The 12297-nt window shown below is 43.9% G+C and overlaps 1 protein-coding gene across 2 annotated transcripts in view; it reads left to right on the forward strand.

The window, feature by feature from the left end:
• CERT1 (ceramide transporter 1) overlaps positions 1–12297 on the forward strand; it is a 129800-nt gene that overhangs the window by 24782 nt on the left and 92721 nt on the right. For both annotated transcript variants that reach the window (XM_090038078.1, XM_090038079.1), the window contains exon 3: positions 11149–11265. In XM_090038078.1, coding sequence (XP_089894204.1) covers positions 11149–11265 — 117 coding nt within the window. The remainder of the gene's footprint in view (positions 1–11148; positions 11266–12297) is intronic.

Genomic DNA, 12297 nt, shown 5'->3' on the forward strand with positions numbered 1-12297 from the left:
AGACCACTTTTAGTGTACCAGGACCACTTCCTGTTAGGATTGGTCTGAATTGGGGGTGTCAAATTCTTCCATCCCCACAGGCTGGATGAGGGTTGTTGGCTGGATCGAGACCAACTCCCCATGCTGCATGCAGCGTCCATAGTGCCTGGGTCCTGTGTACACAAAATGTATACCAGGTCCACTCCAGTACTTGTGTTATGTGGGCTGGAGCTGGTGCCATAGATGGTGCATGCAGTTCAGGGGTTAGTCTAAGGTGCAGGCTAAATGTAGCACCTCTGCTGGAGTGCCCTTGCATTTTGGATCCTGGGGCTAATCTATGGAGATGCATGCAGCCTGTGCCACCAGCTCCCTATATTGCATGTAGTGCTAGATCCAGCGTGCATATTGCACATGCCTCAGAGCTGGTCTGGCAGGGGCACTACATGCAGCATGCACCCTAGGAGGCATGGTGTGTGGGGAATTGGTGTAGGATCCACAAGCCAGATCTTACCACTCTGGGCCATTATTTGACATCACTAGCTTATATAAACAAACAGTCATCCGAATCCTGGGGATCAAATGGGAGGACTACTGGACCAAGTGTCCTCCATGAAGCTGCGTCCACCAGCATTAAAGCCTTTCTCTTGAGAAATCGACTCTAATGGATGGGCCGCTGTGTCCAGATGTCTGAGAACCACCTCCCTCACCAGATTCTCTTCTCCCAGCTCTCTGGCCAATGCTCAAAGGGTGGCCAAATGCAAGGTCATCCTCAAGCAGGAGGTATGTATCAACATCAGTGGCTGGGAGAGGAGCAAGCTGCTGACCATTCAGCATGGTGCCATGTGGTTCACCGAGGCACGTGCCACTTCAAGGCCCAACAACTTGATACTGAGGCAGAACGGTGGTGGCGGAGGAGGGAGAAGGAGACCAACCAGGGGCTGCAAATCCCACTCCCCTGCACAACAGCATGCCCCCATTGTCAAAGAACATGTGCATCCAGAATCAGGCTCCTCAGTCACCCGAGGATCCGTCAAGCCTGACAGACGTCATCCTTGACTTCGAGGGACCACTGCCACTGACCATATAAACAAAGCAGCAGGGATGGAATTATTTCATGAGGAAAGTGTGTGTGGGGTGTGGGGAGATGGAAATTAGTAGAGCATACGTACACTTAATTCAGCAATTCTGTTCTGCTCTTTATTGGACATCGTAGGTGCATCTACGTGAGATGCTGTATTGTGCATTAAACTAATGTGCAGTGAAGCATCACCATCTACACATGTGTAACAATTACTGAGCAATATATAAGTCTAATGCACTGTTTTCTAGTACTTGTGGATACAGGTACAGGCAGTCCTCGACTTAGTGTTTCGCACTTACAATGTTTATAAATTGACACCCTGTTTCAACTTTACAACGCCAGTTTCTACTTTACAACACTTCATCCAATGTGATGCCATGCCAGCGAAGAAGTTCGCTGTGTTGCTCACCCTCCTGGAGAACATCTGTCCAAGCTTCCTTGGATACTTTCTTTAAGAAAGCACCCAAGACTCCAGAAAAACCTGCACCCAAGACTCCTGAGAAGACTGCAGCCAAGAACCCTTCAAAAAGTCCAGCAAAGTCACCGTAAGGAAGTCCTTCCAAATCAATATGATTGCTATTTACAATATAACTACATTAATGTAGCTATATTGTATCTTTTTTTCCTTCTGCTGCTGCATGAGTAGGAGTAAAGGAGAGGAAGTACAAATTTCCTGCTCTGCTGTCAGGTTTTCTCAAAGCCTAAGTGGCTGCAGCTCTACTTCCCCTTTTTATTTTATATCCACAGGTACTAATTGCCCTGAATGCTTCTTAACTCTCCAGTCCAATACCTTTTGGTCAAGGGTGCTCAACCTATTTGGCCCTACAGGCCAGATGAGTCGTGTGAGAGACCTGGTGTACTGATGTGTCTTTCCTGAGTACGATTTGGCATGCTGAGCCATGTCACTCGGCCCTCAGGGCTTCCCATGAGTCTGGAAATTTGGTGGCAAGAGCTATGTAACTGGTGATTGCTACAGCTCCTCTGCTGCCAAATTTCTAGACCCATGGGAAAGTCCTGACAGCTGGATGACAATGCTTCACAGTCTGTAGGTTGAACACCACTGTCATAAATTAAATACCATACAAAAAGTACTACAGAAACCTTCTTAAATAAAGAATACCTGTAATATGCAAAAGTAATAACAGCAAGCATTCATTTCAAGTCCCAGTTTTCAAATATTTCTAAAGGAAATGTGCAGTGTCTGATTTGGCAGGTTAATTTTTTTCATGCCGTAGTAAAGTTTGTGCTGAAAATCTGGGCTCTTTTGGTTTAAAGTGTTCCTGACATTTGAACCTTCACAAATTACCTGTTCCTCTCAACCTTTTTGTGTTAGTCACCCATTTTGTATGTTCAATCTGGACATTCACATCTCTGGACTCCTTGTTGAAACACAGTTTACTAACAGAAATCCTAAACCTTTAAACTAGTATTGAAATTTTAGTGTAGAGAAGTCCTGTCAATTCACTTTGGAAAAAAGTCAAGCCTGTCTTACAGCTATGCTATGCACATTTGACTTTGAACTGTCCCTGGCTTTCCTCCCACTGGGAAAAGGGAAACCTTACTAGAAAGCACCCTCTGGCTTAGAATGGATTGCACTAGCCTGGAATCATAGAATCAGAACATTAGGTTTGGAAGGGACCTCAGGAGGTCATCTAATGCAACCCTCATCGCCAAGTAGATCATTCTAGCCAGGGCTTTGTCAAGCTGGGCCTTAAACTCCAGGGATGGCAATTCTGCCACCTCTCTAGGTAATCCACTCCAGTGCTTTATCATCCTTCTAGTGAGGGAGTTCTTCATAATATGCAACCTAAACTTCCTTTGCTGCAGAAAGGCCATCAGTACAGGCAGTCCATCTTTTTTTTTTTTTTTTTTTTTTTTTTTAACATGGTCACTTTTCTGAAGCATGCATGAAGAATGCTTTGTGCCCATGAGTTTTAGCGTGAAGGACTTTGATGAGGCAGTACACTGAACTCTGCTTCTCCATGAGACTTGATTTAGTTCCTTATTGAGCCACTGACTTATGGTATAACCTTAGCCAGGTCACTAACTGTTCTCTCATGTTGGCTGTTTGGACTTGTTTGGAGTTCAGAAGCAATTACTAGTTAGCTTTGTGCTAAAGAGCCTTCTAAAGGTGAGGCCACAGCTGGAGGACTGCATACAAGTCCGGGGTCCGCAATTTAGGAAGGATGTGGAGAAGCTTGAAAGGGTCCAGAGGAGAGCCGCACACATGATCGGAGGGCAAGAGAAAAGGCCTTATGAAGAGCAGCTGCAAGCTATGGGATTCTTCAGCCTGGAGATGTGCAGAATCAGGGGTGACTTGGTGGCAACCTATAAGTACACAAGGGGTGTGCATCAGGATCTGGGGAAACATCTGTTCACCAGAGCACCCCAGGGGATGACAAGGACCAACAGTCACAAACTCCTGCAAGACTGTTTTAGGCTGGACATACAAACTTCTGTACTGTCCAAGCCCCCAAGGCCTGGAACAGACTCCAAATATCCAAAACATTTGGATATTTATCTTCTAGGATCCTTTGACCCTAGCTGACTTCCTGTTCCTGGGGCAGGGGGCTGGACCCGATGATCTTATGAGGTCCCTTCCAGCCCTAATGTCTATGAAAGCTCTAGGACAGGGGTGGGCAGTTATTTTGGCTGGTGAACCACTCACCGAATTTCAGTGAGCTGTAAAGTCTTTCAGAAAAAAATTTTTTTTTTTTATAAATTTATAGCTAAAAAAAATTCTTATGTTTATAGTTGGGGATTTCCAGAATTTGCAATGGAAGTGCATGGTGCAGCAGCTTCTTTAATCTTGGAGTTTCTCCTGCACGTTTCCCCTGCTGCTGATTGGCAGAAGGGCCCTGTTGCCCACTGCCTGCCCTGGTGGCCTGGAGGTGAAAACTGCAGTGTTAAATATGCTGTGGTTATCACCTCCTGGCCTTCTGGCACAAGTGGTGAGTGATGGCCCCTCTGCCATTTGGCAGTGGGCAGTGGGGTTGAGTAGTGTATATAGAATCCATTTGCATAATAGCTCAAAATAGTCTTCCTCTTGCATATGGGGTGGGGGGGGAAGCTGCCTGCACTAGGTTCCAGGAGCTGGCCAGGGCTTATGGAAAGCAAGTTGGATAGGGGCCATGTGCAGCAGAGCTTTCTGCAGTGGTTTTGCTTGGTGTGGTGCAGTTGTGGTCTGCTCCTCCCCTATCCCCCATCTTTCCCCTTTTCTCTCATCTGGCCTGTGACTACCTCCATGGTGCTCTTCCACCCTGGCCAATGTGCACAGCTTCCCAGTGGGGCTACTTCCCAGGTAACTGCTTGAATCCCCCTGCCTCCATTGGCTCCTACTCCTCTGACTGCCTCTACTGTGCCACTCCAGGCAACAGGCAGAGCAGAGAAACTGAGGATGCAGCAGTAGGCCAGGCAGCCCGTGGTGGGGGTAAGAGGGGAAGTTGCAGCTGAGTGCTCCTGCCCCAGGGTACAGGGCTCTATCTTGCAGCTGCCTTTTAGCCAGTTTCCCTCCCCCAGGAGATGTAGCATAAAGACCCTTTGACATACCTCTTTTAAAAAGGGTGCTAGCATTGTAAGGGTAAATCAAACACTTTAAAAGCAGGAATTGAACAGTCCCAAAATACCATTTTTATGTACCTGTATGATTTTTAAAGCTTTATGGAAAACACTACCTTTTACATTTGGGAAGAAAACCTTATCTGCAATGTATGCTTCCCAGATTGATTCAAGTGTTATAGGAAAATGACTTTGCTAAAGTTCTCAAAGAGGGAAGCTTTGACTTTTTTATTTTTTTTCTGTATGGTGATGGAAAGCAGAGCAGCTTTTAAAAAACAACTTCCCCCCCCCAACAGCTTTTTTCCTCCCTTAAAACTCTGCAGAAATTCATGATGATCAGATATTAAATAGTTTAAGTTGGTAACTACTAGTCAGTTGACTTATTTATATCGTGCTACTCTTTGAAGAGATGATTAAAGTTCTGGATTGAATTCTTGTTTCCAGACTCCTGGCCAAATATGCCATTTCATGGTAACATTATTTTTTTTAAGGTATTAGAGTAGCATTTTCCATTTCCTTTATTTTTTAAACGAGTTTTCTACATATTTTTTTCTTCTTTAAAATTATGCAGTAGAGAGAAGAATAAGAGAGTTAAATGACTAGCATAGAGTATCTTAGGCCAGCCCTCATAATGGGAAGGAAATACTAGTTGAAACTGTTTCATTTTGCTTGGCACTGTGAGTCTTTCTGAAGGAAACATTCATTGAATTTTAGGTAGAAATGAAATAGAGCTGTAGCATGAGGCCAAGTAAGGGAGAAGTTACCCTTCATTTCTGTTAGATAAGACCAGTGATTCTCAACCAGGGCCCTACAGCACCTTGTTGCCGTGAGCTCCTCGGTGTACTACAATGTCTGGATTCTGTGAGTGGCGGTATACCCTGGCTCTTCCACATGCCCAGCACACTGTGCCTGCTCCCACATCCCTCCCAGTGGCATTCCCTGCAGCCCTCCCAACTAGTTCTGAGTGCATGGGAGGAGTAGGAAGCTATACATCATCCTTGCTCATTCCCCTCCCTTTGGCAGCCCCTGTGTTGACTGCCCCAGTGCTCTAAGGGTGCTCTCTGCAGGGGAGGGGGAGGTGGAGCTGTGCTTTTTCAGCTTAGCTAGTTCCCCCACTCCTACCATGATCACCCAGCTAGTGGGAGGGGCCACAGGGAGTGGTGGCTCCAACATTTGAGTCCCCAGAGCAGCTGCCACAGTGGCAAGGGCTATGCTTACCATGTCAAGTAGACGGGGACAGACAGCAGAAGAAGGGCAATGCAGTGTTCAGCTCCCACACTTCCCTTTCTCCCCCTTGACCTGGCAACTGCCTTTGTACCAGTGGCTGCTAGCACCCCATTATGCCATGCCTCCTTCAGATGTCTAATGACCAGGGATCCTGGTTTTCTCTGATTTTAAAAAATCACAACTTCTCTGACAAAAGTTGCAGATTCTCTGATAACCCCTCCCCCCAATGCATTATTAAAATTAAAAGCCCCCAGCCCTGCTGGTGCCCCTCAGTTGCCCTCACAACAACCCCCTGCTGTACTCATGCCTCTTGCCCCCATCCACAGCCCCTGCCCCCTTGGCCCTGCTGGAGGGGGCCCCAAGCTGCCAGGGCAATGGAGCCAGGGACCCAAGTCTGCAGCTCTCTGCCCGCAGCTGCAGCAGGAGAAGCATAGAGCCGGCTCCCCCACTGCTCTGCCTGTTCAGGTTGGGGTGGAGTCGGCCCCTGCCCCGCCCCCCAGCCCTGGTGGTACCCCAGCTGTGACCCACAACCCCCCCCCCCCCACCCTGCCAAAGGAGCCCCCTCAAGCCTCACTTACCACAGGCTCCAGGAGCAAAGAGTGAAGCTAAGCTGAGCAGAGCTGTGGCTGACTGAGCACCTCAGGTCCCCCCCCCCCCCCCCACAGGGTTGGGGGTTTCCTTCCCTGCTTGCAAACAGCTCTTGCAGGCTGGAGCTCAACCAGCCTGCAGAGTTGTTTGCAAAAGCAGGGAATCCATGGGTTTCTCTGCTAAAAGGAGAAATCTGCGTTTTCTCTGTTTTTCCGTGGGAAATGGAAAACCAGGATCCTGACCCATTCCCAAGATCTCAAGTCTGCCCTGTGTGGCAACTCCTGTCAGCTCTGAACACTGTCCACCACCCACCCCCTGCCATGTTCTTAGGGGTGTCTTACCCCCTCATTTAAAAAAAAAAAAAAAAAAAAAGTGATCCTTTTAAGGGTGTTGCTAAATGCAAGGAGGTAAAAAATATTTTAGTCTTTAAATAAGATGCTGCTAAAGAGTTATGGAAGGGTACATTGAGTCTAAAAAGGTTGAGAACCACTGGGGTAGATGTTATTCCCCATACTCTTCTCTTCTCCTTAGCTGGTATGATGACAACTTACTCTTGGCTGCCATTTATCAATCCTTCCTACATCTACACCTGAAGGAGGCCATCCTAGATTGTGTGATGAAGCATTTGAAAAATAAGAATGCATTGCTTATCGTACTTGGATATATTACTACTTTCCTTGACTGGGACTGCTCCCTAATTTTGGAGTCTTACAGTTCTGTATTTTTATATAAATGTTAGCACTTAGCATTTAATAGTGCCAAAGTAGTGTAGTGAATATCAATCCTCTCAACACCTTGATGGAGTAAGCTAATTTTCTGCTCTCTGAATAGGGAACATGGAGGCTACATATATTAATCACAAACACGCATCCATTTCGCCAGACCTTTTTAATATAGCTACTGCATACCAGAAACTAAAAATATCCATTTATGAATTAAAGCACTTCAGTTTGCTTGTGTGTTTGTTTTGTTTTGGGGTTTTTTTGAGAGTGCCTGTGCAGTCTCAATTCAGTCCCTTTTCATATGCGTTATGACTTGGTGTTTGAATTATATGATCGCACACTATTCATTAAAAGGAAGTGTGAATCCAAGTTGGTTCACCTAGTGGAAACTTTTGACATCTTATTTTGAGTCCTCCCTCAAGATGGTACAGGGAGACAGGTAATCTACGAACTATAGTTGCTTTTTTTAAAAAATCTTCCACTCTCAAAATCTGCAGCAGAGATGCGTCCCTTCCTTATCCAGACACTTTTCCATCTATCATGTTGCTGTTGGCACTGCACAGTTTGTACATCCGTCCATGGTGCCTTGCCAGGCAGACAGTAGTTAAATACCTCATCACTAATTCCCTACTGAAACATCAATAAATGCAAAGTACTAATATTTTACTTCAGAATCTATTTTAATAAGAGCTATCCTGCTCTTTGCAGATGACAGCCCATGTGAATTTGTGGGCTTTTGATAATGCTTCCTTTGCAAGGAAGAAGCAGCCAGAAAATGAGGCACTGTAGGAGTTTTACACAACTGCTTACAGCTTATCACCAGATACGATTTCTGAAAACCTGTATTAAAAATGTTCCTCCTAGTGAAGCTTATTTCAGACTTTCATAACTATGTCTTCTATTTTAATTCAAATGGAAAGGAGGAGAGGTAAAATAACACTAACGCAACCTAGGTTTTAGCCTAAAATAAGGCCATAGCAGAATTGCTTGTGGTGTGACCTTTCAGATTCAGATGAATCTATGAATTCTGCTAAGTACCTTGTCACAAGGACATGCAAAAGGAAAGGAAAAGCCTCAAATATTAAGTGTCTGTTAAATTGTAGATATGGTATAATATCGATTTTCTTTATCTGATTTTAAATTTGTTTATGTGGCACTGCCTGAGTATTTGCTGTACATTCATGAAGCACAATTAGCAAGGTGTAGCTGTTTAAAAAATTGCATGATCAGTCAAATTTTTCAAACTGGTTTCTGAAATTATATAAGATAACTGTGATTTCAAAGGTTCTCCATTTCTGTAAACCAGATTGCAAATGCAGACTGTCTGACAAGCTGGTGCGTTTGCAAAACCAGAGTGTATGCAGCTTCGGAGATGGCTTCTAGATATTTGAGTTCAGTGTTTTTACATGTTTCTGCTGACAGAACTTTTGTATAAGCAGGTAGGGGCTCTTATTCTCTGCTACAGGGCAGCTGCTGTTTTAACTCTGGAAGCAGAGTTTCATCATGTAGATGCAGAAGCTTGCTTCCTGCTTGCAGAGCTGTGTCCAGGCCAACTTCTTAGCTACAGCCACACCAGGGGCGCCAAGCTACATTGGCTGTAGTATGTCATCTTCAGTGCCTCTGGCCAAAATCACCATACAGAGCCCTTAAACCACTTATCTACATTTCCAGTATAATCCTCTTGTCCAGTGGTTCCCAAAGTGGGGAGCGCAAGACAATCCACTGGGGTGCAGGAAGAAAATATTAGAACTTCTATTTTATATTTATATAAATATACATATATTGCAGGTGCATGCTCAAAATTCTTTTTTACTGATAGGAGTGTATGATCGAAAAAGTTTGCAGACCGCTGCTCTAGTCCTCCAGCTTCTCCTCCCTCTTTGTAGGAATGTGAGTGGAGTATTTATTTTCTTTTTGAAAGTAGCTTGAGTACACTTTTGAGCTTTCCACTATGTTCATTTTAACCATGCTTCTTTGCATACATCTTTTTCTCCAAAAATCACCCTCAAAAAATTGGGGGGCAGGTAATTAAGCAAGGAAGCTGATTTTTTTTGCCTAAGAAAATCACCCTACTTTGATCCTTATTCTGCAGTGTAGCAGCTTTGGAATTATTCTTCAGGCAGCTGAGGGAGTCCAGTGGCCCAGTAGTGGGCCATTGAGTTAATAGCTCATTGTTCTTTAGGTCTAGTGATAAAGATCATCTTTTCTTATTCCAATAGTAAAGCTAACCTTTCTTAAGGGAATTTTGCTATCAACCGGGGGTCTTGGTCTCTTCCTGTATTTCATAGCTCTTGAACTCTTTCCAAAATCAGAGATCTACCCATGGAAACCAGTCTTCACCAAAAACTAGGGTTTAGTTGAGCAGGTAGGGCGCTTGTACACATGCAGGGAGGCTGGTCCAACACGCTGGAAATCCAGAGCATTGGAGCAGACTCAATTAATTGAGTTGAGTCTGCTGGAGCACATAAATTGAAGTGCTCTGGCAGCCTCACACATCATGCGCATCAGTGGCACAGTATACCCCACACTGAGAAAACAGTGCTGTGCTGCTGATAAATGTGACCTGTGGGCACCTTTAATTAGCATACCTTGCTAATTAAAAGCACCTGGCACCACTTTGGGAACGCATATGAAAATGCCTGTGAAGATTAGTCTTTCTGAAGCCATTATTCTTGGAAACTTTTTTTTTCTTCATAACGCCTTTCAAAAACAAGGTTTACATTCATACTTGGGGGGTTGATATTCTAGATGCAAGAAAATACAGTACTTCCCACCCCCCATTGGAAAAAAAAAACCCAAACAGAACCAAGCAAAAAACTAACTTTTGGCAGATGCAGATTGTGCCTAAGTGCTTTCTGTTTCAGACTTCCTTCAACTGACCCTGACTGAATATAAAATATGTTCAATATCTACCGTGTATCCCTTTGAACTGCACATCTAACATGAAGCCTGGCAAGGTAGAAAGCCTTTGGGCTACTTTGGGCACACGTGGCATAGTCTGTGAACTCAGTTCAGCTCTCAATATAGGCACAAACAGTTTTTCCCAAATAGAATTTTTTATTCTGCTCCCCCAAAAGAGTAGTGAGCCTTAATGTATTTGATGGAACAGACCTCAGGCTGGAGAGTCCTTTTGGTCGTATGTCTCCATCTGCACATGCAAATTTGGTAGACTGGTTAATCTTAAGAAAAGCTGAGTGTGTGTTTGTTGATGGACTATATGTTAAACTGATCTCAATTTGGAATGCCTGTCCTACCCTGTACCTCAAGAGGTATTCCATATTTTAGGGCAATCAGTGTGTGGATTTTAGAGCACTTAATCAGCCCTTTAAATAGGAAGGGCTCCCCAACCTTAATTATAGAACTAGTACTCTGCTATAATTATCTGTTTTATGGCTTTACACTGATGCCCACCAACAAAGTATCCAAGCTCCTTCCATGTAGAATCAGTATCAGTTCTAAAGTCATAAGTACACTTTTTACAGTGTCTGTTGTCTTTTCTGTTCTGGAGTGAAAAAAATAATACTGGGGAATTTTTAATTCCACTTCTTTGACTTGCTATAGACTTTATTCTGGTGGGGAAAGAAATGCTCATGTTTATGCTTATCTTGAAGTGTTTTGTTTTTATTTTAAAAATCCAACAAAAATATACCAATTGCTATATATTTCCATCATTCCTCACTTTATGCTGTATGGATCACAAAGGTTTTTTTTTCTAATTTTACTGTGGTAATTTCTTTCTGGCTTTTTAAAAATTTTTAATATGAAAATAACTTAAATAGACTTAGCTTTTATATACAGTATCCTTAAAAAATAGAATTTTAAAAAGTACTAGGAGATTAATCAGTGCTTAAAAACAAAGATTGTGTTTTACAGTGCCTCAGTTAAGACTCTGAGCATTCTATGCTTAAGATGTATTGCTGCTGGTTTTGGGGGTTTTTTTTAATTCATGTGGTTAATTCCAATTGTTTTCCATTTTGCCTCTTTTCTCCACAGCCCCATGATTTTGATGAATGCAGATTTGACATCAGTGTAAATGACAGTGTTTGGTATCTACGAGCTCAGGATCCAGACCACAGGCAACAATGGATAGATGCAATAGAACAGCACAAGGTATGGCTTTTTATATTGCTTCTAACCTCCCCCCCTCCCCCATTTAAAAATGCTTACTATGTAGACTTGTGGAGAGTTGCACATCTGGATTTGCAGTTGTTTAAATTTTATAGAAAAGTCTGAATGACTTGCAAAAGCAGAGAGATGGTTCTGGAATGTAATCTTTCTTCTAGAAGGAAAGAGTTACTTTGGCCAGACTTTATAAATAAGTGCGAAGTGGGAGAGGGACCATATGTGGGTGTGAAAAGCTAAATACAGTCAACCTTTCTGACTTTTTTTTTTTTTTTAACCAAACTTAATTTTACCACACACTTCTAAGGGTCAGGTTCTTAGTTAAATCTAATGCCTTCATCTTACTTCAGATATCATTGTATTCTTCCTCTATCCTTGATGACAGTGAAGTTTGCTTGGTAATAACTTTCACTAGACCAACTGTATAATCAGGAGAGATGTTAGATAGTATTTGAACACAAAACACTTTTTTCTCTAGTCTGGGAGAGAAGCAGGCATGGCTTAAGCTAAACACCTGGTAAAAGAAGACTTTTATTAGTAGATGTTTTGGATTGGGAATCCAGAAAAAAGATGACAAAGCTGATATAGAAATACAGTGCGCCCAGGCGAGGGACTAACAATAGAGGGATGGGGGAGAGGAGGGGAACCCAACTAGGTTACAAGCGATACTATGTTAGCCAACTAAGCCTGGGGGTGGGAGGATGTGGGAAGGGGAAGGAGGGGGTTCGCAATGCTGAGAGAGAAAGGAGATAGATGCACACAAACCCATTACAATGATCCACGATGGTGGAGGAAGTGGTTCGGAGGAAGCGTCTCAGTCCATAAAGTCCAATCGTGGGGGTCCTCTTCAGGTGGAGCGGGGTTGTCCGTAGCAGAAGAATCCTCTCGAAGTGAGGGGGGGGGGGGGGGGGAGGGGGGATGGTTCAGGCAGTGCCCTCCGGGGCCAGTCCGGCAGCGGCTTGTCTGGTGGGATCGGTGTACTGGATGTGCCCCACGTAGATGTCGCAGGACCAATGGATG

This window comes from Crocodylus siamensis, chromosome 3 (genome assembly GCF_052110815.1).
Source record: "Crocodylus siamensis isolate JL-2025a chromosome 3, ASM5211081v1, whole genome shotgun sequence".
Taxonomy (NCBI): Eukaryota; Metazoa; Chordata; order Crocodylia; family Crocodylidae; genus Crocodylus; species Crocodylus siamensis.